Consider the following 26,174-nt stretch of genomic DNA (forward strand, 5'->3'; position numbering starts at 1 on the left):
TATTGTGATACCTGTTTGGATGCCCGGTGGAGCATTTCATTGCTCAGGTCTGGTGCCACATATTGAGTGGGATTGAGATGCCGCATTAGTGGTGGAATTTGTTGTGGGATGGCGATTCCCGGTGTTGTGTGCCTATTAGTGGTACGTGGATGCCAACAGTTTGGTTGGTGCCAAATTTAATGGTGTGTAGATGCCGACGGTTTGGTTGATGCCATACACTGGAGACGTATTTGTTGCTTTGGGCGGTCAGTGGGGTTAGAACCCTGTTTATTTGTGTTTTGGGCACAACTAGTTGTTGGCGGATCATGAAGTAAGGTTATTGGTGTGATGTTTAAGTGGTGTAAGTTTTGCCCTGGAAGGTGGGCTGGTTTCCTGGTGTGAGTTCCATAATAGGCCGGTTATGGTACTGTTGATAGTATTGGAAATGGTATGGCTATTGGTAGCTATTGTAAGGGTCTCTGGAGGGGAATAGCTTTATTGCTTGGAGTGGTTTGCTGGATAGGTAATTTCAAAGGATAGCCTGTGTTTTGTGGTTTTATACATTTTTAGTGGCGACTGATCCGTCTGTCTCTTCCATAGTGTGCATTGTGTTATGTTATGTAAGGGGGAGATGTGTTATGTTCTACCTGATCTGGTTGTTGCTGATATGTGTGTCTGAGCATAGAGTGTTAAGAATGGAGTGTTGGCTATGTGTAGAATGTTATGGTCTAAAGCCTCTGGCATTCCAGAGAGTCAGTTGGGAACTGAAGCTTGAGCACAGGTGGGGACCGGTGGATGTCTCTTGTATTAAGAACTTGCCTTGAATATACCTTTCCTACTCCTAATGTACCTACCTGTAATTTATGAACCCAGTAAAGCTACTTGTGTCACCTGAAGCTCCAGAGTAATTTATGCAACCCTAAACTTTCAATTTAACAGAACTCCCTAACCCTCTTGCCCTTGCACTCATAAAAACCCTAAAGTCTGCTAAGAATGCAACTGAAAGTACTACTGTGTGTTACTTTAACATTCCCTCCCTTCCTTGAGACTTGACACCACTGAGATTAAGAACAAGATTGATGACGTACCTTTTTCTAAAAGTACTGGGAAGAGGTGGCTACTAGGAGCATGAAGAGTAGTACCTCATGGAAACAACCAAAAGACTATGATGCTGTGCTGAGGTGAACCCAGCGAGGAGAGATAAAAACAGAGGAAGGACTGCAAAAAAGAGAGAAGCCAGCAGGGAGCCAGCAAAGCAGGGGAAGTTAAAAAATGGGAACTTGTCAGTTGTGACGAGAAGTTGGTCCTCGGAAGATACGACGCAGAAGAGAGGAATTAGTAGACAAGTCCTGTTAGCCGGCAGAGAGCCGACTCACTCCAGTGCTGGGGAAGTCGAGGTGGTGGTGTAACCTCTGGAAGGTGGATTGTTCGGTCCATTGACGACGCCGAGACCGCCAGCCTTCGAGGAACTGTGCAGGCGAACCAGAAAGACACGTCAAAGGAACAGCAAACAAACTGCCCGCAACCCTGGGAAGTACCGGACATGTGTTCCCAACACAAGCAAGCTAATGGGAACTGCGGGAGACCCTTTTGGGGTCCAAGGAGACCGAAGAGTCAAGAAAGCCTCGGGAGTAATCTCCCTCGTCACAGTAGTGATATCCAAAGGTCTGAAAATTAAGAGTGCATTGGGAGGAATCTCCCTTGTCACATTCATTATCGAAGTAAGCCTAAAGAGGATTCTAGACAACAAGAGCTATCTGGAGATAATCTTTATAACGTCCTATGACGGGGTAGAATTGTTAGAACTGGAAAGCAAGCTTTCAAAGCCATTGGGAAGATGTGAAGAGACTTTTGAAGACTATTGTCAAAGAATATCCCAAGGCAGCCTTCAAGAATGTGCACTGTGGGTCAGGAGAAGGGAGTTGTTCTCCTGACCACACTTTCCTTGTGGAATCAGAAACTAGAGTAAAAGATTGATGAGAAAAGACTAAGCCAGTTTACCAGGAGAAGGGAGCCATTCTCCTGGGATATTCATTTGGATGCTGAACCGTTTTGTAGACTAGTGGTAGAGTTAGAGTAGGTTTGTTGCACAGAAGACAGATCTTTTCATTTGGTCAAACATCCTGATGACAAGCACCTGAGTTTATATTTGTTTTGGCAAGGATAACCATTTAGATATAGGAGAGGTAGGAAGCTTTCTTTATATTTCAAATAAAACATGTTGAAGCATGCTACCCCTTTGACTCCTTACCCCACCATGTCACAGGACCAACAAAATTCCCTCCAGAATTACTGAGTCCTGGTCACTCTCTGATCTAGGCATTACCACTATCCCTCGGCACTACCCCTATCCCTGCGGCCAGATGCCAGCTGCTTAATTCTATAAGGATAAAATAAAGGTGAGATCATGTCACCCCCACTCTTCAATGTGGTGGATGGAGTTCGATCAGCAATGAGTCTGCCATTGCTGAACTCTCATTCACAATCCAATAATCTCCTGGCTAGCTTTGGGCATCTTAATCTAAAGTAAAAACTCCTTGGCAAATGGCTGCAGCGCGATTGGGGTGCGCATTGTTTGTGAGCGTCCCTGGTTGGGAGGGTGTATTTTGCATCACAGGGAATATCGTCAGGTACATAATTGTATTTATAAGTGCAAACTATTGTAGGTTTTGTGTGTCGATGCAAGCGCTTAATATAAGGAGGCACACGAGTGCGGGAAAGCTACTGCATTGCAAAAGTGAACTTGCTGGGAAGCGATGCCCTAGCCACTAAAGCCCCCATTATAGGTTTGGCAGCATTTGACACACCATTACCACATGCAGGAATTAGATATATCACTTGTAGTAATGCTTAGTCTCTGCCTCATAATTGGAAATTCATCAATATTGAAGTAACAAATATGGCTTCACAGTATTAATCACAATCCTCATCCATGTTTTTATCAATTTATTTCAACCCTCATTTTGGATATGGACATTATTATTTTGTAATATGGCTAGAGATCAAAGTGAGGGGGAACAGCAGGGAGCGGAGTTACGCTATTTATTTTTTATTTTTTTTACTGTCAACAGTTCCACTACTTTTTATAACCATATTCACCATACCCGAAATGTACTTTTTGAAGTTAAAGCATACCTCTTCACTTTACCATCTTTTAGTAGTTGCAGCTAAACTGACATCTGACTGTACATTTTTGAACCCTTAATGACTTAGTCTGGTTGGATTCTAGCTGGCTTCATTGTAGCAAAGGGAAGATAGCAGTGGTCATGCTAAGAGTAAGAACGATTCTCTCCTCACATTCATCCGCCCTGATTTTTGGAGAAGTTGCCAAGTGGTTATCTGAGGTAAAATGGCAAAACGAAATAGTTTTTAAAAGTCCACACCATTCACAAGGGATGCTTTTTTAAATATGAGGTGGCTATATAGGATTTGCCCATTCATGCCTCTGGACAAGTGTAAAGTTGTAGTAGGAGCCTTAGTGACTAGTGGTTTGGACTATTGCAACATACTCCTGGGGCAGTCCTTCAACGAAACGTATTAGCAGACTCCAGTTAGCTCAAAACGTATTGGTTTCTGGACATAGGAAAATTAATCACATCCAAGTTGTTCACAGGAACTGGATGTGGCTTTCAGTATAGTAGAGAATTCAGCTTAAAAACCTTTGCATCCTTTTCAAATGCATATATGGGGCTGATCCTATTCCTGAAACGGTTCATACCTAAAACTCTTGTCAGGCCAGAGGAGGTCTGACTTTCATTCTTGGATCCAGGATTTGTAGTAAATTACCCAATTCTATTCATGACAATGCAAGCCTTTTCTAGTTCCAGGGCTCTGTCAGAGCGGCATCTGTTCAGGTAGATGTTAGGTATGAATTCTAGATACGTTGCGATCAGCAAATCTAGGAAACTAATAAAGGATCCCACTGACTGAGAGGAAAAAAACAATAAAGGGTTCCTGCCTTCTTTCACAGTTCCACCAACTCGGTTATCAACCCACCTCTGCTGCAATGCCTACGTGTTGCATTATGCTCCCACCTACACCGTCCCTGGCCGAGGTCACAGCTCCACTACTTTTTCTAGTACACTACTACTGAACATGGCATAAAAAAGTCTGAATAATTGATCGTTCTCTGCCTTACAATGCAAAGATTGGGAGAAGGTGGGCATCTGATATGTCCCCCTCAAGGATTTTTAAATATTTAACTGTAATAAAACAGTGAATAATGAGGAATAATGCATTTATTTACGTGCAGGTGTTGGTGAAAATTTAACGGATCCCTCTGTGATAAAAGCTGGAGAAAAAAGGTGAGATGAATTGGCGATTGCTACTTCTTAATTGTTGAGCACATAATTAGCTGGTTTTGGCTTTACCTTTCTACAGATTTTAAGTTGATTTCAAATTACAAAGTTGCCCTGATTTAAACTATAGCATGAACAATGTTTCCCCTACTTGAGATCATGCTCTGTGCTTTGCAATTACTCGCTACAGCTGTGATGATATTCAAAGTATTTTTTCCACTACTTTTAACATTTGCAATTGCCCATTTTAACACTCGCCAGTGTGTAAACATTTGATATAAAGAAGCATGTGGAAAGGCCCTTTTTGAGGGCGTCTCCGAGCTCCTTTAAAGAAGGGAGGGGTCCCAAACTGTAGTGCACTCGTTGTGTTACCTCATTTTATTTATTTAAATAAATAAATAAAAAATTCAGATTTCTTTTCGATATTTTTGTCATTCGATATTTTTTTTTTCGGCCTTTTGACTGGCCACCTTTTTATACAGGTTTTGAATGAGCATCTCTCAACATTGCTTTACATGGCAATATGTTTTAACATAGTTTTTCCCAGTTTTCCAATTTATTTATTTTTCAAACGCTTTGTTTTATTTCTGTAGTGCCCATGACACCAAGGTTGGGATTTTGTGCTGTATTTTAATTCCTATAGGGCAGGTCATTGCTTTGTAATTTCTGTTTCGGAATGAACATCCCTTTGGTTATTCTGGCTTCTGCAGACGATCATCTTTTTATACAAGAGATACTGAACTGCAGCTGCACCAGAAAGATAGATGCAGAAGATGAGCATGCTGCTTGCATGTATTGTCTGGACATAATTCACCCAAATTGATGCTTAAAGGTCTGTTTGAATGGCCCCTAAAGCCCTAAGATAAAGGGAAACGAAATACAAGGTAAATGCTGCACCTCGGAGTCCAATATCTGTCCTAGACCCACAGATTGTTGTCTAAAGCAAAGCTAAGAAGGGCCTCATTATAAGTTTGCCGGTCTGGTAAAAAGTGCTGGTAACAATGGTTACCAGCACCATTTTCGGACCGGCAAACTACAATTCTGCCGGTAGGGCCAGTGAACTACCGGCAGGCCTGACCTGCTGATAGTTCAAGCCCCTACTGGCAGATTTTTCACTGAAGCACCGGCACCGTTACTAACTAGCTTCTGTGTTCCCATTAAACTTAACGTTTCTCCACCACCCGTAATATCCTGGTATTACCGAGATATCGGGCGACAGAAACAGTAAGCGGAGGATGTCGGTAGGCTGCCGGTAGCACAGACGGCCTACCGGCAAACTCCTAATGAGGGCCTTGGTCCCCTTCTAAAACAAAGCGCGCCTGTAGCATACCCATACAGAGAAAGCAGCCAGTTGAACCCTCAGGCAACTAAGTACACCCCTACCAAAGGAAATAGTGGACAGGTTTATCCCTCTGGCCATTCCCACCCACTACCTTCCCTATGGCACCCAAAAAACAGTGTACCTGTGTTCTGCTGAATAAAATGCTCTGTGGCACTTCACTTTGTCAAAACTACATATGTATTAAGGGGTAGGAGGGCAGGTTGGGATGGATGGAGGGGATGTGAGGGCAGGGGGGAACCCACCCGTTTAAAAATCAAAAAGGGAAAACAAGTTAGTTTTGGTCAAGTAAAGTACCACAAAGTATTTTACTTTGGCAAAATAACAGAACCCAAAGAGACACCTGCGAAATCTCTTTTCGGTAGCTCTAGCAGCAGTAACATCAATCTTTGCACTCTATAGGTCCTGGCAATGTTATTTCTAAATAGTCGTCTTAGAGTTAGTAGTTTAATTGCAGTTGTAAATGAGCTCCTGTGGTAATCAAAATGTCTTACCGAAGTAGTCCTTCAGCCACTGTATTTGTATGCAATGTGCCCTCAAATGTGTCCAATGTGCTGAAATCCTGTTCAATACTAACATTGGCTAAACTAACAGTTTTGGCTTGTGTATAGGTATTAGATAGGCATTTGTCAGGCACAGACATCACATTCACACCATGTTCCAGCTTTTGCCATCTTTTGGCCAGTTAGTACCACAATGAAAGTGCTTGGCAAATGCATGTCCCGTGCCTACCCAAAAGCCCAAATCTTTCGCTTTGCTGTTGCTTGTTTTTTCTTCTCATTCTGGAACGTGTTGCTTTGCCCTTTTCATTAGAAATGGAGACAATCCGGAGAAAAAACAGGGCTTGATGTCCAGTATACGACTGGCAATGGTGCAAGTTGACCTATTGAAGTGTTTGCGCCATCTCTGTAAATCTGGCTTTCCACTGCTTTTACTTCTAACAAACAGACTGGTGAAACACGTTCTGGTCCACCAGAGCAAACAAAACAGTTTTACTTTCCTTTACTGTGCAGTCCTACCTTAAATGGTGCTTTCAAAGAATATTAACTGGCATGCCCCACGTGGCTCAGGACCTTGTAGATGTTAATGGTAAAGGACATTTGTACCGTGCACTATCACCACCGGAGTGGTTCCCTGGCGCTCTGGCGGCTCTGAAAAAGGAGGGGAGGTTGAGTTAGTGGGAGGAAGCAGGCAAAGTGCAAGAGAGCAGTGATGTGCTGTTGGCGGCCTCAGCCCGGTGGCTCAGTTGGCTGGGCCTGGGGTGTTTGCGGCCGGTAGTCGTTGTGTATTGTTGTGCAAGACTATGTGTGTTTTTGTTTTGTTGTTGCAATGTAGTGAAGTTTGTGCGGTTTGTTGTGCTGTAGGTTTTGGTTGTGTTTGGTTTGGAGTTTGAGAGGTGTATGCAGAAAGGGAAATTGTTAGTAGGGTAGGTTAGTTTGCTGAATTGAGGCGCTCGGCTTGCGTAGTCTCCCCTGATGCGGCTCTGTCCTGATCTGGGTCTGACTGACATACAAGGTTCTTTACTCCTCTGGCTCCCACCACTAGCAAGCTCTCTCATAGCTCCCCTTATCCTCCCTTCATACTCCTGTGGCCAGTGCACCTGCCAATGTCAACCTCTCAGGTAGTGTGGTGATTGCCAATGTCTCGACAATTCCACACCACTGTGGTACCTGGCGGTAACTAAGGAGCGGGCGAAAGTGTTGGTGGGATTGTCTGGGGTAGTTCACTCAGTCTCCGTGCGTGCCGCCTGTGTTCCAGTCTATCGGGTGTCAGTCTATCCGGTGTCACCCGTCCAGGTGTCATGGGAGTTACCCTCTCGGGTCGGGAGATGTCTGTGTCCTTTCCAGTTTAGTCATCCTTTTTCCGGTTTTGGTTTCCAGTTTAGGCTGTGGTGTTGAAGAGCCAGGTTTTTAGTGATTTCCTGAATTTTAGGTGATCTTCAGTGTTTATTTCTTTTGGGATGTTGTTCCAGGTTTTTGCGGCCAAGTGGTAGAAGGAGGTGCCTCCAAGTTTTTTCTTAAGGTATGGTTTGAGTTCCAGGCGGAATTGTTGCAGACTATCAATGCAGTCACTTGCAACTTTCCATTACCTAGATAAAGGTAATGGAAATATGTTTTCTGTTCTCTTTGCTGTACACTTGGGACTGAAACTTTGCAGATTTGAGCATGGCAATATAATACTACCCATTAGTAGATCATTTCCGGCATACACACTGGTGACATTCTATTCAGCCTCTTAAACACTGTAAAATCAGCCTGCAGCATAGCACATCCCTGACATTCTACAGTCTGCCTGGTTAATAATTGTGCCCACTGTATAAACATAAAAGACCCTGGTTTTCCCTTTCCGTTTGGTCCCACTGGCTGTCTTTAATTCACAGAGGAGTACATATTGTCACATAAAATCTGTGTTGCAGTGTTTTTTGTGGGCAACTTCTGTTGGAGTCCTAAGCAATAAAACAATATATTTTTTATGTGGTCTATTTTCAGATCCTATGATATGGTCTTTGGACCTGCCAACCTAGGAGAAGATGCACTCAAAAATTTTCGGGCAAAGCACCACTGTAATTCCTGCTGCAGGAAGCTGAAACTTCCAGGTATGTGTTAGCCTCCCGGGCCATGAATAATTGTATATAGAGCATGTGAAATTTGAATCTATCAATTCTGTAGCTCATTTTCGTTTTGCAAGTGAGTTGTGACTTGCTTGTATACCTTTGTCTGACCTTGGTGACCGACAGTGGGGTGGTCAAAGGGGCTGACGGCCACCCCAAACGTGTGAATGATGGACACGTAGGAGGTTTATGTGAATCCCTGCACTACCCAACTCGTCCCCACTTTAAGGCAGGCGGCAGTCGGAGGAGCACTTACCCCAACAGCTGCTCTACCCATAACTAAAAAGAAAGAGAGAAAGGGAATCTGAATCCCTGAAAGATACCCCTTATCAAGAGGTTGACCCTCATATAGAGCCATGCCAGCTCCTTAGCCAGACCCAAACACCCAGCATAGAACATAAAGTCTTCCCCTTTAAGTGGAAAAAACGTGCAAACTTTCAAAGTCACCAGCGAGAAAGGAAATGCACTTCTTTCTTTGCCACTAATACTGAGGGAAAGATTTCTGACTTAGTCGTACTAGCCGAGGCAACTGAAGTCCCTTGTTTCCAAAATTGTGCTCAAACACTAGGGAATTGATTTCACTGTCCTCCTATGCGGGAGAAAATAATCAGACCTTATCCCACTGTCATCGCTAGCGTAGCAGGAGTTACAAAATTACAAATCCCAATGATGAAGATGCTACAAATACAAAAGAACATGCTTACCAGAGTTTTCCGAACATAAATCTACACACTGAGAGAGCAGAGGGACACAGATAAAAGTAGGCAATTACCATATGCATTTAGGGGGGTGAGAAGGAGACCTCATCCAAGTCCAGTGCCTCTGTGAAATCAAAGATTGCAGCAGGCCTTAACGTAATCTCAGGTCAAGCACCTTCTAACTCACCTGACCCCCAGCATATGGCATCAACCCAAGACTGCACATCCCACACTGCAGAAATGCAAACCATCTCGCTAAGCATTTCCTCATGAGCGGTGAGACCAGACACTTAGTTAGCCAGCTCAATATGGCAGTGTGAGCCATTTGAGAAGGAGCTCCAGGAAGGTGTTTGGAGGAGATGGCAAGCTAGCAGTTTTTTGAGACAAGAGTTGGAGGAGAGGTGGAAGAAGATAGATTGGAGGTTGAAGGAGGAAGATTGAAGCTGGAGGGAGAACATTGAGCAAGGATGGAGAAGATCTGCCATCTAGAGGATAGAGGTGGAGGTATGGGCAAAATGTTGAGGCTGGAGGAGTTGATAACATCTGGAAAGAGTATCATTGAGGACGTTGGAGGAAGGGGTGATCTGGTGTGAAGGAGGCAAGGTGATTGGAGGAGTGTAGCCCCTTAGCATCAGGGAGGAGTAGGTTGAAATGGGTCTAATGGATGAGTTGAACCTTATCAACCAGAGGTGGCAAGAGGGAGGAAAGTTGACTACCAAAGATATTAAGAGCAAAGAAGGTTCTGGCAGTCCAGCTCAGTCCACAGACGATGGTGCAATCTCACCATGGGATAGGAAAGTTACAACGCAGACTATCAGGAGTGGAGTGTCCTGGAAACTAAGACCCTAGCACAGACGCATGTGGCCCTACAAGTGCAGATATCTCAAAATTGTTCCAGATCCCGGGAGAGTGGAACTGGCAAAAGACGGTGGAGGACACCTTCCAACTGCTATGAAGACCGGACATGTGGGCCTCTGATGCCATGCACAGAGCAGAAGGGTTCGGAAACCCCTGAAAACTCACAATCCGAAGACAATGATAAAATAGTGGACACTGGAGGATAGGCCAGACGAGCCTGGACCTTTGTAAGAGATACTTTAATTTGATCACTTAATCCTACTGGGGCATTATCCTGACTTTCTTTTGTTGCACAAAGAAACCCTTCTTCCCGTAGAAGTAATATCCTTTTGTCGACCTTATTGTGTTCCCATTTCTGTTGCCTGTGACATACGAAAATCACTTGATTATCACAGCTGATGCATGATGTCACAATGCCTTCTGGCAGGTGCAGCAGCTACCAACAATTCTCTCACCGGTTGATTGTCAGAAATGTGTCTACACTGCACAGCTGTTTATTTTGGCAGGTGGAATATTTCTTTGAAGCCAATGAGGGCTAAGGATCTTGATTTAAAAATTGCAAACGAGAACGGAAAAGAGAGCAAACAAACAAGTGGGTAATGAAACCAGAAAGGAACTAAAAAAGGAGGGACTGAAAATGGGAGGAAAGGAATGACAAAGGAAGATCTGCAAAAATAGGCAAATCAAGCGCAAGGGAGGTGAAGGGATAAAATGGGGGAAAAAAGCACATAGCAAGAAAATAGGAACAGGAAGGGAGAGAAAATGAGAAATGAAATGGAGCCAGACAGCCACTAAATGAAAACAAGCATCGACAAAGCCAATAGTTTTGGCTTTTGAATGGGCAGTTGCTGGGATCTGTCATGTCTTTGCATTGCCACAAGGCTTTCTGGGGCCGGGGCCCGCACTACATCCAACGCTCTCTTCCAACTCGAACCCTTCACTGATCTACCTCCAACTTTCTATGGGTGTGACGCTTCTCCAGGCAGAGAGTGGGTGGTAGATCTCTCTCCTCTGCAGGTGCCTCCCTCTGGAATGGCCTCCCTGCCCCTCTCAAACTTGAGCCGGACCACATGAAGTTCCGGAAGCAGCTCAAAGCTTTCCTCTTCTCCTCTGCTTTCTCTCTCTCCCTCCCCTGCTGACCTACCTGTCTGCTGTACCGACTGGTTGCTTGTTTACCCTCACAGTCTCACTGGGCAACAGGCTCTTTCTTGATCAGTCACTCTTGCACTGTCTCCGGGCCTACCACTCACTTAGGGCTGTAACTGTAACCCTACAGTCTCTTGTTCTCCTTGCACTACACAGAGCCGCGCTGCCCTGACTGCACTTACTCAGAGCATTGCTGCCCTGTTTTTCCCTCTCCCTTGCACTGCCCCCCTCCCTTTCCCCTTGCACTTCTCATTCTCGCACTTGCACGATCTGAATGACACAAGGCATAGTAAGATAATTTCTCATCTTCCCTCCCATGTCTTTTTGCACCTAGAAACACGTGTGTACATCGCATTATAAATGACTTATCATATCATGTGCCGGATATTGCCACCACATACCATAATTTCCCAGGTATTGCCATGATGGTACGACGTCCTTTCATCGCGGGATGACATGGTGCAGGGTTTTTCTCCAAGGATATTTTAAAGAAAAAACTCATAGAATTTTTTTTGGGGAGGGGGGATTAGAAAAGTATATATATGGGGTGTGGGTGTTCAGGAATAGATACAAAATTAAAGCGGATGGGGTTTTGGGGGTAAAGGGAAGAGACACTCCCAAAAATAAAAAATAAACAATTTGATGAGTTTATTTCCTTAAAATATCCACTGTGAAAAACCCGGTGAAATGTCATCCCGTGATGAAATGACATGGAACCGCCATGATAGGCTCTTGTGCAGATATTGAATGGCAAATATTAGTTTCAGATTAGTTATTTAATGTATTTTTGTATTAGTTATAAACCCTATACACGCTGTTCGCATACAAGTTATTGCCATGTGAAGCTCAGTTACTTACACCTAAGGCAGAGTTATCAGCATCTACCTAGCAAATATCCATTTGATCTCCACCTTCTCCCCTAACCTCCAGTGTTATGAGGATGAGACGCAGCTATCATTTAAGCTTCCCTCCTCTGCCTCCTCCTCTTCCTCTCTCATTTCTGACTGCCTGTCTGCTATTCAAGCATGGTGCACTGCTAACGATCTCTGCCTTAGTGCCAGTAAGACAGTAATACTTCTCGTTCGGACCCCTGCTCCCTCTTGCACTCCCACACTCTGGCTGCCCTCTGTGGGACACCTCCCCCTACCCTCCTGTGAGGCAAAAAACGTTGGTGTCATCTTCGACTCCGCTCTCTCCTTCTCTCCTCACATCATGGACCTTTCCAAGAAGACCCACTTTCAGCTGCATCTCCTCAGAAGAATTCTCTCTTTCCTCTCCTTCCCTGAGAAACTCAATGTCTCCAGAGCTCTGGTCCTCTGCAGGCTGGCCTACTGCAACAGCTTCTTCTTCAATCTGACTAACTCCTCCTTTCACCCCCTTCAACTAATCCATAACGGGACTGTGAAACTTATCCTTGGCCTCAAGCCCAGGGACCGCATCCCTCCAGCCCTAAAATCTCTCCACTGGCTCCCGGTTGCTGCTAGGATCAAGTTCAAGACCCTCTACATCATCCACAAGGCTTTCCGCAGCCTTTGCCCCCTCAAAATCCAGCTCTCTCTCCCTAAATATGTTCCTCTTCTATCTCTAACCTTCTGCAGACCAGATGCTTTTCCAAGTAGAGATTGGGGGGTGGATCTCTCTCCTAAGCAGGTGCCTCTCTCTGGAATGACCGACCTGCCCTTCTCTGACTTGAGCCGGATCTCCTTAAGTTTCGCAAGCTTCTCGAGACATTCCTTTTCTCTTCTTCCTTTCCTCTCCCTCTTCAGATTTGTACAGGGTACCGGGTCCCCCTAGTTCAGTCTACCCCTGCACTTGTCACCCCTGACACCTCGCCCCCGTCAACCTGCCCTTGCCCTTCTGGGCCCCTCCCCCTGCACTAGCCTGGCTGGGCCTGCACCCTTGATCCCATCTAGCCCCTTACCTCACACTTAGTTTGTGGACCTTCCTTCCCCTGCACACTCTGCTTTCCCCTGGCTCTGTCCACCTGGCCTCCCCTGGCACTCTTTTTTTCTCGCAGCCTCTTCCACCCTGACCGGCAGCCACCTCCCTGCACTTCTCGCTACTGCACTTGCATGATCCGAATGTCACAAGGCCTAGAAGGACCGTTTGTTTTGTCTTCCTTGTTCCCCCCTTCTTGCCTTGTGCCTCGAAACACGTGTATTGGCGCATTACAAATGCCCAATAAATAAAATAAAAATATATTTGCACCATTACCAGAAATTACCATCAGATGCTCAGGTATTCACAGCATTTGGCCATGAATGCTTTGATACTTAAACTTTAGCCAGGTATTATCAAATAGCCACACCATTGCCAGACTATGTCCTGATGCTAATAGGAACCTTGTAAATGTGTTTAGGTCTGACTGAGGAGAGCCTTGGATCTCTCTGAAACAGCTAATGCAGTAGAGCACATGCATAAAGACTCATATTTTTTGCATAGTCTGCTCCAAGTAGTTAACAGCATCACTCATTTTAGTGGTGTAAAGCTGTTAATTTGTGCGACGTGGTCCTTCAAGTGTGCTGGTCAGTAGTACGCTGCAGGTTATAGGACCTGAATATCCGCGGGAGGCGGAAACTTGGCTGGCATAACCATATTTTACTACTGCTTCATTTGTTAACAAGGAGTCCAACATCATTCTCTGTGTTCAGGCCCATGATTTTAAAAATAGATGTCTTCTGTAACCTTTCATTATATTTCTGGAACTGGGACAATAGGCCTCATTATGACTGTGCCGGTCCGGTAACAACGGTGCTGGTAAGCCTACCGGCACTGTTGTTACTGGACCGGCACAGTACGACTCTGCGGGCAGCATCGTTAGTAACGGTGCTTCCGTGGTCCCCATTCCCATGAAGTCATGGGAATAGGGACTTACAAAATTACTGGCGCCTGACTTTCCTGGCTGCCGGGGTCGTAATACCCCAGTGTTATCATAAAGTCAGGCGCCAGTCATTTTTTTTGGGTCTGGTGGCAACCTGCCGGTATCACCGGCAGGGTTACCGCCAGACCCAGAATGAGGCCCAATGCCATCTAAATGTCAGTCATAAGAGTGGGATTTTGTGTAATTAAAAGTATTCCAGACTTGCAGTGAAGTCGAAACTTAAGTCATCACAGCTGTGCTGTAAGCTCAAATCCCACATTTTGCATAAACACAAGTGATTTTATTTCATTCTGAGCCCATGGTATATGCAGCTTAAACCTAGATCATTGCTTCATCAACTGAGCTCCAGTTCTCAACATGTGCATGCCACTGGAAGACCTGTAGGACTGTGGCAGTCATGTTGAAGACATTCCTGACTTTTGACTGCCTATCAACTTATGCAAGGGCTATCCTACATCATGGGAAGATATATCTGAAAGTCCTGTGGGACTGGGAAAGTGTCAGTGAATGGTCAGGTATGAGAGGTGGCGCATCATTTAGCTTGACTGATCGAGAGCACTTTAGTGTTACATCTCCCCAGCATTGCCAACCCCTCACACTGCCCACCATACCTGCACAGAAGGGCGTTCATTCAGTGCTGGCATTTACTGTTGGAACCTCTAATGAGGGGCTGGTATTGCACAATCGAAAGCATTACAGGCTTTGTCCCGTTAAATGTTTTCTAGCTCCTCTGAAACGTAAAGGTTCTCCCCTAAAAATGAAGTGCAAGTACTGCACCATTCAAAAGTATGTAACATCCGTTGAGAAATAGTAGCACTGTCATTAAAGGTATACAGTAGGAACACTTTAGGCAAGTGCTGGCAATGGCCATTAATATGATATAATAAGTTAATATCTCCTTTGGGGCTGACGCTCTTGCTGAGACATACTTGCCCTTGCCATTAAAAGTATTGCCAACCTTCTGTAAAGTGCTTTTTTTCATGTCCCATTAACATTGTAGCAGATCTTCTACTAGGTGATAGTGCTGTATTTTTAATGATAATGATTTGTTATTAACAGTTTCACTTTCACTTACAAACTGTCTTTCTCCTATAAACCAATCACTGGGCTCTGGGTCATACTGCTCCCAGCCAATGACTGCCCTCTCCCTAAGCCCCTTCTCTGGCAGCCATCTTAAGATTTTTACCGCATGTTCAAGTGTTGGGAGTCTTTGTGTTTTGCTTTGAGTGCTTTTCGACGTTTTCACACTTTTTCGTTAAAACGTTCCTAATTTTGTCAGATAAGAGCCTGTGTGCTCTTTCGTTCACTTTACCGGCATGCAGGGATCCGTTTGTTGGCGTCTTTCAATGCCCCTCAAGGGCAAGAATCGTCGCAAGTTTCATCAAAGATTCCAGAAGGCCATCGGGCCTACATCGCACGCCGGACCATGTCGGAGGAGCAGGAGTGAGGTTCCCTCTTCAAGCTCTGTTCCAGCTGCGGATTGAGGAATGTGTTTGTGGAGGACAAACACTCCCAATGCTTTCTACTGTCTCCATCCGGATCACAAGGAAGCGGATTGTGAGATCTGCCTTGGTTTCTCCAAGCGCACCGTCAAGGATCGTCACAGTAGGTTGGCAGCATGGCTGAACGCCAAGGCCTCTACCCTGTGTGGCAAACAAGGGCATGCCTCACCCAGGACAGGCCGGTCCGAGGAGGAGGCTTCTAAGTCCTTTGAGGGAGTCCATTGTTGGGGGCCCAAGGAAAGGCCAAGCACTGCGAGTACGTTTCCGTCGGGGTCGCGGCACAAGCGTGTCCCGCGACGAGCAGGGCGCGCTCATCTTCACCGTCTGCCTCCATCTCAAGTCATCGCTCCAGCTCTTCCCCAAAGAGGAAATCGGCTTACTCTGAGAAACTACGGGAGAAGCCAGAGAAGACAAAGGTAACAGGGTAAGGCGCCTGACCTGCACTTGAAGGCCCAGGTGGTCTAGGCAAAGTCATCCTCAATGATCAAGCTGGTGGCAGCCACCGTCTCGAAGGCGAAATGGGCTGACCCGGTCCAGGGGACCCCGACGGTACGTAAAGTGGCCGTCCCCCCAGACGGGTGGCTTCGGCCAAACCGGTGGAGAAAACTCAGAAGAAGAGGATGCCATCCCTGACCCCGAGACCAACCCCTCAGGACGCAAGAAAGGGGGATCTCTACCGTGCTCCAGGGCACAGATATTTCTTCTTCGGACGAAGAGGTCCTGGTGTCTGTTCACGCAGTCCCAGAGAACGTGGGGAACGACGACAATGGTGAAAAAAGCCAAGGAGGACGACAACGGCGGAATCGCTGAGGGGGACGATGACGAGAGCAGGAATGGTGACAAAGAGATAGGCGCTGGGCCCAGCAAGCCTGCCCCCCGAACACCTGCATGGGAGGTATCGCTAGACATCCTTTCAACTCTCCACAAGCTGGTGTCGGAGATCCAGAAGAGGATGCCGACGGCACCCACTGCGCCGGCCGCTGTGGCACCAGGCCCCCCATTGGCAAAGAAGAGGAAACAGCACCCTACGCCGCCTCAGCAACCACTGCACATGCTCTCCCCCCCCGTAGGGATACAGGGATGGACACGAACAACGACTGACACGGACGACGATGGCTGCATTGCCGAGGGCTTCCCCGGAGAAGTGGGATCATTTGACGCCATGAACGTGTCTGAGCTCTCCAGCTGACGCCAGAAGAAACCAAAAAGGAAGGTTTCCTTTATCAACGCTGTGAGGCCAAGAGAAAGACCATTCTGGTGGTGGTACTCCTGGACAACATTAGGGATGTGGCCTGGCGCTTAGAAAAATCCCGCCTCTGCCCGTCAGAATTCCCCTTCACAGCCTTCACCCCGTAGTGTAGAAGAAGAATTCTTCCCACTAATGTATCCCTCTGAATGTACAAAGACACATACAGAGGAATCAATTAATTGAAAGACTGGATTCCCCTGAGACCACCATGGCTGTAAAAGGAAACACGTAAGATTAGTACCTTTTGATAAGGCCATAAACTCCAGAAAACATAAGGAAAATTACCCCACTGACCTGTATAACTAGTAGGTAAACCCAAGCCAGATCATGGAATACGCACAGTAGCTGGTAGACTTTCTGCAAATAAACGATCACAATACATTTTCAATGCTAAAGTACACAATGAAGAACATAGGAATGACAGACAGAATGAGTTGAGGTTTTACCAGAGGAATTCCTGTTATTGTTATGTCATTACGCCTACCGTCACACACACACACCAACACCAAACGTCTCTAATCAGTGTGTGAAGTGACTGTACTGTGGAAGGCAGAATGTACAAAAAACAATGACGGTTTTAGGGTATTCCTACAATAATCCCACGTTGCAGCTGAGGCTGAGACGGATCCCACATTGCAGCTGAGACTGAGACAGATCCCACATTGCAGTGGAGGCTGAGACAGAACAGAATCACTGGGCAAGAGTTCACCAACAAAAACAAAACAAGATCCTAATGTTACAGTGCGAACTCTAAAGTACAAGAGCAAGCGTAATCCAAAAGCGGTCCGGGTTGTGACAATCTTAGAAATACAAAATAAGCCGAAGGAAAACCAAAGGTAAGTCCAAGAAACAGTCTGGGTCGTAATACACAGGCAGGCACAAAACGTATCCAAAGGAGAGAGCGAGGCAGGTCCAGGGGCATTAAGCAGAAGGTTCGTAATACCAGAGAAAGCACAGTTTACCAGAACAGACAAGGGCACGCCAGGGACAGGTCAATACACAATAGAAAAAAAGATAAGTAATTCCAAGGAAACGATGAAAAAATGCTTATTCAGAAGCAGTGAAAGTTTGCCGAGGCGGGACTAAAGTAGAGGATGTCACTTGACTAGCATCGGGTTCCCGGGCGCCAGTTACTTCCCCTTAGCAACGGTTTCCATAGCTTCCATGGCAACCTCCAGCCACCACGGAAAGCAGAGTTACGAACGCTTGGACGCTAATGCCCGTATTTTCTTATGGGAGTGACATTGATAGGAGTTAGAGCTGTTCGTGAATTATGTGAACAGCGCCCCAAATGCTTAGGCGTGACACAGCCCCAGCAAAAAGAAAAAGTCTGGAAAAGAGGGACCGGGTGCTGGAGTCTGCACCCAAGTGCCTGCGGCCACAGCCCTCACGGGACTCAGCGGCCGCGGGGAAGAAGTCTTCAAATACCTCAGCCTCAGAGAGGGGAAGAAGTTGGAAGCTGTAGGTAGAAAGGTGATCTACTCAGCGGCAACAATGGTCAAGGCAGCAAATACGCTTGGGATCCTGTCCAGCTACGACCGTGAGCTATGGTATAAGATGGCCCCGCTGCTGGATTTCTCCCCGATGACAAGCAGGTTGAGGCTCTGGAGATCCTCCAAGAAGGCGAAGTGGCATTGGACCATGCCATCACCGTGCTCCTGGACATCGCGGATGCAGGGTTCCAACTGATGAGGAACAGTGTCTGCCTCCGTCGTCGCGGCTGGTTGAAAGCCACCAACTTTCAGCAGAAAGTTCAGACGAGGGTCCTGGACATGCCTTTCGACTGGGACAATCTCTTTGGAAAGGCCGTTAACAAATCGTTGCAAGCCTTCAAGACCGACACAGAGACGGCCTGTGCCCTAGGCATGCTTCAGCAACATCGTCCTTCCTTTGGTGCTTCAGATGGGAAATCTGGCAGGTCGTCGAAGGGTTTCGGCGGGGGATCATCCTTGTACCGCCAGCCCTCCCGTTCCACGACCCAGGAGGCCTACAGGGGTCGTTCCAAGGCTTTGGGAGGTGGTAGCCGTCGTCATTGCTCCCAAGGCGGCACGCATGACCCAAAGTAGGATTGAACCGGCCAGGATGTCGGGCCGCCACCCATGCCCCCCAGTGAGAGGCCTGCTGGCGGGCTTCGTCAGCGAGTCGGAAAAGATCTCCACTGACCGATGGGTGCTGGACGCTCTCGCCGACGGACACACTATAGAATTCCAGCAGAAGTGTCCGCGGATACCACTGGTGGCCCGGCAGGAGCACCACATCCCTGCAGGAAGTTCAGATAAGGAGCGATATAGCTGGTTCCAAAGCGACTCTGGGGCTCCGGAGTCTACTTGGTAAAAAAAGAAGACTGGGGGCTGGAGGCCTATACTCGACCCGTAGCGTCTCAACAGGTTCAAGATAGTCACGTTGCAGCGCATGCTTGGCCAACTGGAGGAAGCAGACTTCCTGACGTCACTGAATCTGGAGGACACGTATTTCCATGTCCCCATTAACGAGAAGCATCATAAATTCCTGCGCTTCATTGTGCAGGGAAAACTCTACAATTCAAGGCCCTTCCTTTTGGACTGAAGTTGGTGTCAGGGTGTTTTACGAAGTGCCTCGCACCAGTGGCGGCCGATCTATGCCTAAAAGGGATACATGTGTACCCATACCTCGACGACTGGCTTATCTGCGCCAAGTCACGGGAAGTCGCAGTCGAACACACAGATCTTCACGGTCAATACCAAACGCGATGTTCGACATCAGGAAGCAGGGGGGCACCAGTTCCCCAGCGCTCTCCAGAGGGGCACAGGATTTTTGGCACTAGGCCGTTGCCCAGGGGATGTTCCTCATTCCTTTTCACCTGGCGGGGGTCAAGAACACCATCGCCGACTCCCTCAGAAGGGAGTTGCGCTCTTGCCGCGAGTGGTAGCTTTGACACGATCAAGTGGACAGCCTCTTCCTCAAGTGGGACAGACCCCAGTTTGATCTGTTTGCGACAGCGCTGAACTCCAAATGCCAGAGATTCGCCAGCTGGTTCCATCAGCCGAGTAGCATGGGGGACGCGTTCTCCTCCCCGTGGGAAGGTCTGTTCCTGTATGCTTTCCCTCCGCTGCCTCTACTACTGCGAGTCATCAATCAACTCAAACGGTGCCGATGCAGGATGATCCTCGTCGCCCCGGTGTGGCCAAGGCAGCTTTGGTACCCGGACCTTCTCAGCCTGTTGACGTCACCACCAATCAGGCTGCAAGTGGTCACAGATCTGCTTGCCAGAGAAGGAGGCGCAACTTACATCACGACCCAGGGTCGCTGAACCTGAAGGTCTGGCTCCTACAGCCATAAGGTTCGGTGGATATGAGCTGTCGGCGGACTGCAGGGAGGTCCTTGCTAGGGACAGAACGTCGTCAACTCTGAAATGCTACGGGCACAAGTGTAAACGTTTCGCAACGTGGTGCCGGGCGCAGAAGATCAACGCTCTGAGGGTCATGGCCCCGCTGATTCTTCCATACTTGTCCTTGGAATGGCTGGCGCACGCCTCCATCGAGGTGCATATGGCGGCTATCTCCCGCTACACCAGATCTCCAGAACGTCCTTCTCTTTGGTCCCACCGTCTCATCAAGGACTTCCTCAAAGGACTATTTCAATTGTTCCCGCCGGTGAAGGCGCCTGCCCCGGCATGGGAACTCAATGTGGTACTGACAAGGCTCATGGGGCCCCCTTCGAGCATATACATCAGGCCCCTCTCAAGTTCCTTTCGTATAAGACAAAGTTTCTCATGGCCATCATCTCTGCCAGGAGGGTAGGTGAGATCCAGGCCCTTTCCTGCAAACAGCCTTATCTGACTTTTCACGACACAAGGGTAGTACTGCGAACGCACTCCTCCTTCATGCAAAAGGTTCAGTCAGAATTCCATCTCAACGAGCCTTTGGTATAGCCTGTGTTTTTTCCAAAGCTGAAAGGACTTTGCACTCGCTGGATGTGGCACGCACGAAGAGTTTCAGGAAGACATCTCAACTATTCATGAACTTTGGTCCTCTGAACCATGGAAGGCCTTGTCCAAGGCTTCCATCTCCAAGTGGCTTTCCGGCTGCATCACGCACTGTCACCAGTTGGCAAACCAACCACTGTACGGCCAATCGAAAACTCATTCCACCAGAGTGGTCGCTGCGACTACGGCGTTCCTGTCTGGTGTGCCCCTGTTGGACATCTGCAGGGCTGCTACGTGAAGGTCCACGCACACCTTCACGAGATTTTAGTGCGTCGTCAGGGATTCCGGAGAGGAGTCCAGTGTCGGATAAGCAGTGCTACACAACCTGTTTGCTTAAAGGTGAGCCTGTTCCGGAGGTAAGAGTAATTGCTTCTGTTGAGCCTTGCCACCTACCGTGGTTGTGTAATGTTGTACTGCTATATATTCTTAATTCATGAGCATGTGAATCCATGCCAGACCACATGCTGGAGACGGAACTTGTTACTTACCTGTAACTATTGTTCTCCAGCATGGGTCTGGCATGGATTCACATGCGAACCCTCCCTCCCGACCCTCTGCGGCTCTTCTTGGTCATGCTGCCACTTTACGTGCTACCAAATCTGAAGATGGCTGCCAGAGGAAGGGCTTAGGGAGAGGGCAGTCAATGGCTGGGGGCAGTTTGACCCAGAGCTCAGTGATTGGTTTATGGGAGAAAGACAGTTTGGAAGTGAAAGTGAAGCAGTTTTTTCTTTCACCGAGGATTCCCAGCCTGACGACGGGGAATATTCATGAGCATGTGAATCCATGCTGGAGAACAATAGTTACAGGCAAGTAACTTGTTCCTTATCGATCTCAGAAGGATGAGTTGTCTGTGCCGGAATTCGAACCTGTGACCTGCAGATCACATACATTTGGCAGCAGCTAGCACACAACCTACTGAGCCATTAAAACGTATGGCACTTGTGGTCCAGACCTGTCACTGTGCCATTGAGCTAGTAGCACTGCTTATGAAAAGTGTGGGTATTCTCTCATTAAAAAAGTATTGTTAAAAGCAAGGCAGCCCTGCTGAGAATTGCTGGTGACTTTTCCTATTGTTAAATAGTATGTTATACACCTAAGGCAAGGGGGCTAAAGGGATTTCAGACTGCATGACCAGTCATTAATGACTTCTCTGCTGAAAGAGTACAGGGCGAATATGCCCTACCATACACAAACTCAAGTATAGATGTAGCTCATGTTGCAACTGAACACTCATTTAAAAAACAAATCCAGTGTTATATATGAGTGTATTCAGAACCCTTTGACCAGTTCTTAATTTGTAATAGAATAATTGCCAGGGCCCAAATGGTTTCTGACTGGGATGGGCTACATATGCAAGGTTAAAGTTGCAACTCCCAACAGCGTATTGTGGGTGATAGATGCACTGACTATGGCAGATGTGTGACTTTGAAATATCAAATCAACATAATTTTCAATTGAACAACATTTTTTAGCCAATCATCAAGTATTTAAGAGAAAAAAAGGGTGGGGGGCGAAAGAATAAAAAAGAACAATTGAAGTCCATCTGTGAAGCAATTAGCAAATCGATTTACAGTTCTTCATATAAAGGTTCTAAAAATGTGATTAAGGCTATGACATGAGATGTCTTATCTCCTGAAATTAAAGTTGTCCAACATACATCCATGTCAAGTTTCTGAATGTCAGGAATAAAGTGACCAAAGAAAGTTGATAGTCATTCTTTCAGAGCTGTGCATGATATTGTCCAATATTTCACACTCTCTATTACAGATTGATCCTTACAATGACGACAATGATTTGATAATCGAAGTCCACGATTAAATTTGACTTCATTCGTTGGTTGTAAGTTAAATCGGGTTCTCAAGAACTGTTCTCTTGTGTTCTTATCGGGACATAATTTCAAATACTCACGTGTTGTAGTAAGTATGCGTGGTTCAACAGGAATGTTAGCTAATGATTGGTATCCATTTGCTTGTTCGTTAGTTTTAATCCAATCTAGGTCTCTTAATTTCTTTTTGCATGGGTTTGGATTTGCAATGAGAATTTCAAGAGAACTGCCAATTTCTCGCAATTTGAAGAACATTTTTGCTCACCATTGTTGAAGCATTGGAGTGGATGATGCAAGTATTTCTTTTTTCAACATTACAAGAATCTCAGGTGGCTTAGGTGCGAAACATTTCCGAAACAGTGAAAGGCTTTTCCACATGACCATTGAAGTAAAGGAGGTGAGCCCCAACTCACGTGTAGTGACTGCGATGGGATGGGAACTGACTGAGGCAAATTCAAAACTTGTTTCCAAAACAGCCCCTCTAATAGGGTTGTATTAGGTATATGCGGCATGACTTCAGAGTCATAAGTTAAGATATCAGTGACTTTAGCTCGATAAAAAGAGATGATGGGCAAGAATGAAAACTTTCCATATGTTTGATTTACAGCACGTGCTTGACTTATTAAGGATTTCATAATCGTGCGTAAATGGAAGATCAATGGTGCCTCAGATTTGGTGTCACTAAGCCCGACGCCTGGGTACTTGAAGGTTGTCACTTGTTCTATTTGTTCGCCTTCAAGATACCATTTATGTGTATGCTTCCCTTTGTTGGAATTTCCAATTGTTAGAATGTTTGTTTTTGATTTATTTATCTCAAGATTGTTCTTCTTGATGAAGGTTTGTAAATTATTCAATTGCTGCTGTAAGCCAATCGGTGTTTGATCAATAAGGGCCATGTCATCCGCATATAATAGTCGTGGTAAGGGAGTTCCACTAATCGATGGGGGGGAATGATCTGAAATCATTTTCGTTATGTTGAAAATCGGCCAAAAAAAAGTTGAATATGGCCGAGGCATAGGACAGCCCTGTTTAACTCCACAAGCTGTGTTAAGTCGACTGGACAAAAGGCCATTTGCATTCAATCTTACATGCAGTGATGTATTATGGTGCATGATTTTTATAGGGTCCAAGAGGAAATGAGGGCAATTTGCCTTTTCCAGTTTTTGCCATAGCATCTGCCGATCGATCTGGTCAAACGCCAGAACCAGATCGATAAAAGCTATGACATACTTAGACTTGTTGTTGTGGGTCTGACTTTTTAAGATGTTGATAATAAAGATGTTGATAGCAGTGCACCTCTAACAAAGCCTGTTTGCAACGGATCGTTGATCTTATTATTAAGGCACCATGGTCGAAAGTGATCCAAGATTAATGTTCCATACATTTTCCCAATAGCATCAAGTAGGGCGATGGGACGACAGTTTTTTGGATCATAACTATCGCCCTTTTTGTATATTGGCACAAGGATTGCCTTTTGCCACGAAGTAGGTATTTGGCGGGATGTAGATACTCTTAATAATAATGTATAGATGAACAGTGCCCACTGTGTTGGATTGGCTTTGAGTGTTGCATTCGTAAGCCCATCAGACCCAGGCGCTCTAGAGTAATTAAGCAGAGTAATCTTGGGAATATCATTCAAGATTGATGGAGCTACCCAAGGTGTTTTGTCCATTGACAATAATTCCGATGCAGTTGCTTGGTTTGGTGCAGAATATAAATCTTGAAAGTATTTTATCCGTTTATGATGGTCAATTGATTTAGATTGTTAATCTATTGGGCAGATCTTTTTTGGTTTAATTAATGCCCAGATGTTTTGGGTTATTTTTGTCGACAGGGTCTTCAACATTGTTTCGGCATCACGGTATTGTAAATGTTTTGTGGCGATCACCCAATTATTATAGCCAGTTTTGGCTTGGCGCCAGGTTACCTGATGAATTGAGAGTTTTGATTTTTTTGCCACTCTCTCTAATTTACGTACCTTCTTTCGGTGTTTTACCAACTCTTGATTGTAAGAGTGTCGATGAGCTTTCAGAGACATCTGTCTATTTGAAGTTTGGACTCTGAATGGTTCAAGTAATGGAGTGTATTCTATCATGGCAGTGACTTCCTGTGGTTCATCAGTCAGATGGATGATGTTTTGACTTAATTTTAATCTGGTTCCGTTGTTATTTATAGCTATGTTTGTGGTCATGAATTGTTGTTTTTTTTATACCTGGCGCCTATCCATTCTACACACAATAGGTGGTGATCACTATTTGATGTTTTTATTATTTTAAATGTGTTTACAATTGATTAAAATGATTTTGACACAACGACATAATCAATAGTTGATGATGTTCCCATGCCCTCCCAGGTTTTCTGGGTGGGAATATCTGGTTTCACATTGCCGTTTAACATGTACATGTCCTTACTGGACATTAAGTTATTCCACAAGTCCTCCTGAAGATCTATTAAAGTTTGACGGTTCAGATCACCACAAACTATTATAAAGTCTGTGTCTTGCTGGATATAGGCGTCATCAATTAAGTCTATGTGTGATATGAATTCGTCAGATGATATTTGGACAGAATTCCAGTAAACATTAATCAAGACTATTGTTGTGAGATCTGAGGTGGGTTGTAATCCGGAGCACTGTTCCCATTTTATCATCAAAAGCATTTTTGGCTACACATTGAGATAAAGATAGAGGACCTCTGGTTTTTGTAGCTGTCAATAATCCCGATGATGGCCGTCCATGTGTTCCATGTGTTCCTTTGGTTGCAGCATTTAGGGAGACTACTAAGCCATCCGAGGCTGGTTTAGATTGCAGCCATGTCTCCTAGAGACATATGACATCAAAGTCACCGAGGTTGATGTCACTCTTATTCTTGAGATAGGTAAATCCACGAGTGTTCCACAAGGCAAGTTTAAAAAAGGCTGGCGGTGTATGCAAGGAACTGATGGCTTGTCTTGAGTCTGGCTTTGGTTTCTTAGCGTTGCTAAAGCTTGGTCTCACTACAAAGAGCTTGTGCTATCCACGACCAATCCTGATGTCCATCTGCTAATGTCGTTGATGATACTGGATTCTGCCCTATAGTGATATTGCGAGTCGATGATGCTATTTGTAAGGCAATGTTTAGTTTTTGTGTCAAGCCTGTTGGAATAATATAATTGTGTCTTGATATGAGACAAATGTTTAAACGATTCTTTAAAAACAGTCCTCGTTAAATGTTGCTCTGGTTCTATAGGTGGCGAGTGGAACGTGTTGAGATCTATCCAGAGAAAATAGAGCAAGCATGCTTTCCTCCTATGGCAAATTGATGGACAAGTGCAGGCAAAATCTTTTCTAAATTGATGAAATTGTCTGTTAAACACTTCAACAAGATCATCTAAATAGTTTGGGACTCCAGGCAGGTACTTCTTTGGCAATGGCCTTTTCCTTGGTATTATCCCGGAAATGGTGTTGCTGACTGGTGACTGCCCTGTTTTTGTCGACCCACCCTGCCATGGAGTGCTTCTGATTATTACAGTAGCAGAGCTGCACCAATGACATGTATGCTGACTAGAGCAGTGTGCCAGCATGGCCAGCAGGAGCACCCACCATTATCTCCTTCCAAATCGTTGTTATTTATGAAAATGTATAACTAGCCCTGCCCTGCGAGAGTGAGACATGCAGTTCAAAAACAACAATGATCTGACCCAGGATGCAGAAACACATGGCAAGTGCACAGTGTTGTTGCTTTTTGTGTGACTGACTTGCTGACTGTTAATACATTTGATAAAACTCAACATTATAATCAAACTGAGTCTGAGACAATAAGTGCCAGTGCTCAGAAATAAGTGCC

General features: G+C 45.7%; 1 protein-coding gene across 2 annotated transcripts in view; it reads left to right on the top strand.

Moving 5' to 3' along the window:
• Positions 1-26,174, top strand: part of TRPM7 (transient receptor potential cation channel subfamily M member 7) — a 2,599,208-nt gene that overhangs the window by 2,544,604 nt on the left and 28,430 nt on the right. For both annotated transcript variants that reach the window (XM_069624956.1, XM_069624955.1), the window contains exons 37-38: positions 4,232-4,283; positions 8,106-8,212. In XM_069624956.1, the coding sequence (XP_069481057.1) occupies positions 4,232-4,283; positions 8,106-8,212 (159 nt within the window). The remainder of the gene's footprint in view (positions 1-4,231; positions 4,284-8,105; positions 8,213-26,174) is intronic.

This window comes from Ambystoma mexicanum, chromosome 11 (assembly GCF_040938575.1).
Source record: "Ambystoma mexicanum isolate Mex_15411 chromosome 11, UKY_AmexF1_1, whole genome shotgun sequence".
NCBI classification, from domain to species: domain Eukaryota; kingdom Metazoa; phylum Chordata; class Amphibia; order Caudata; family Ambystomatidae; genus Ambystoma; species Ambystoma mexicanum.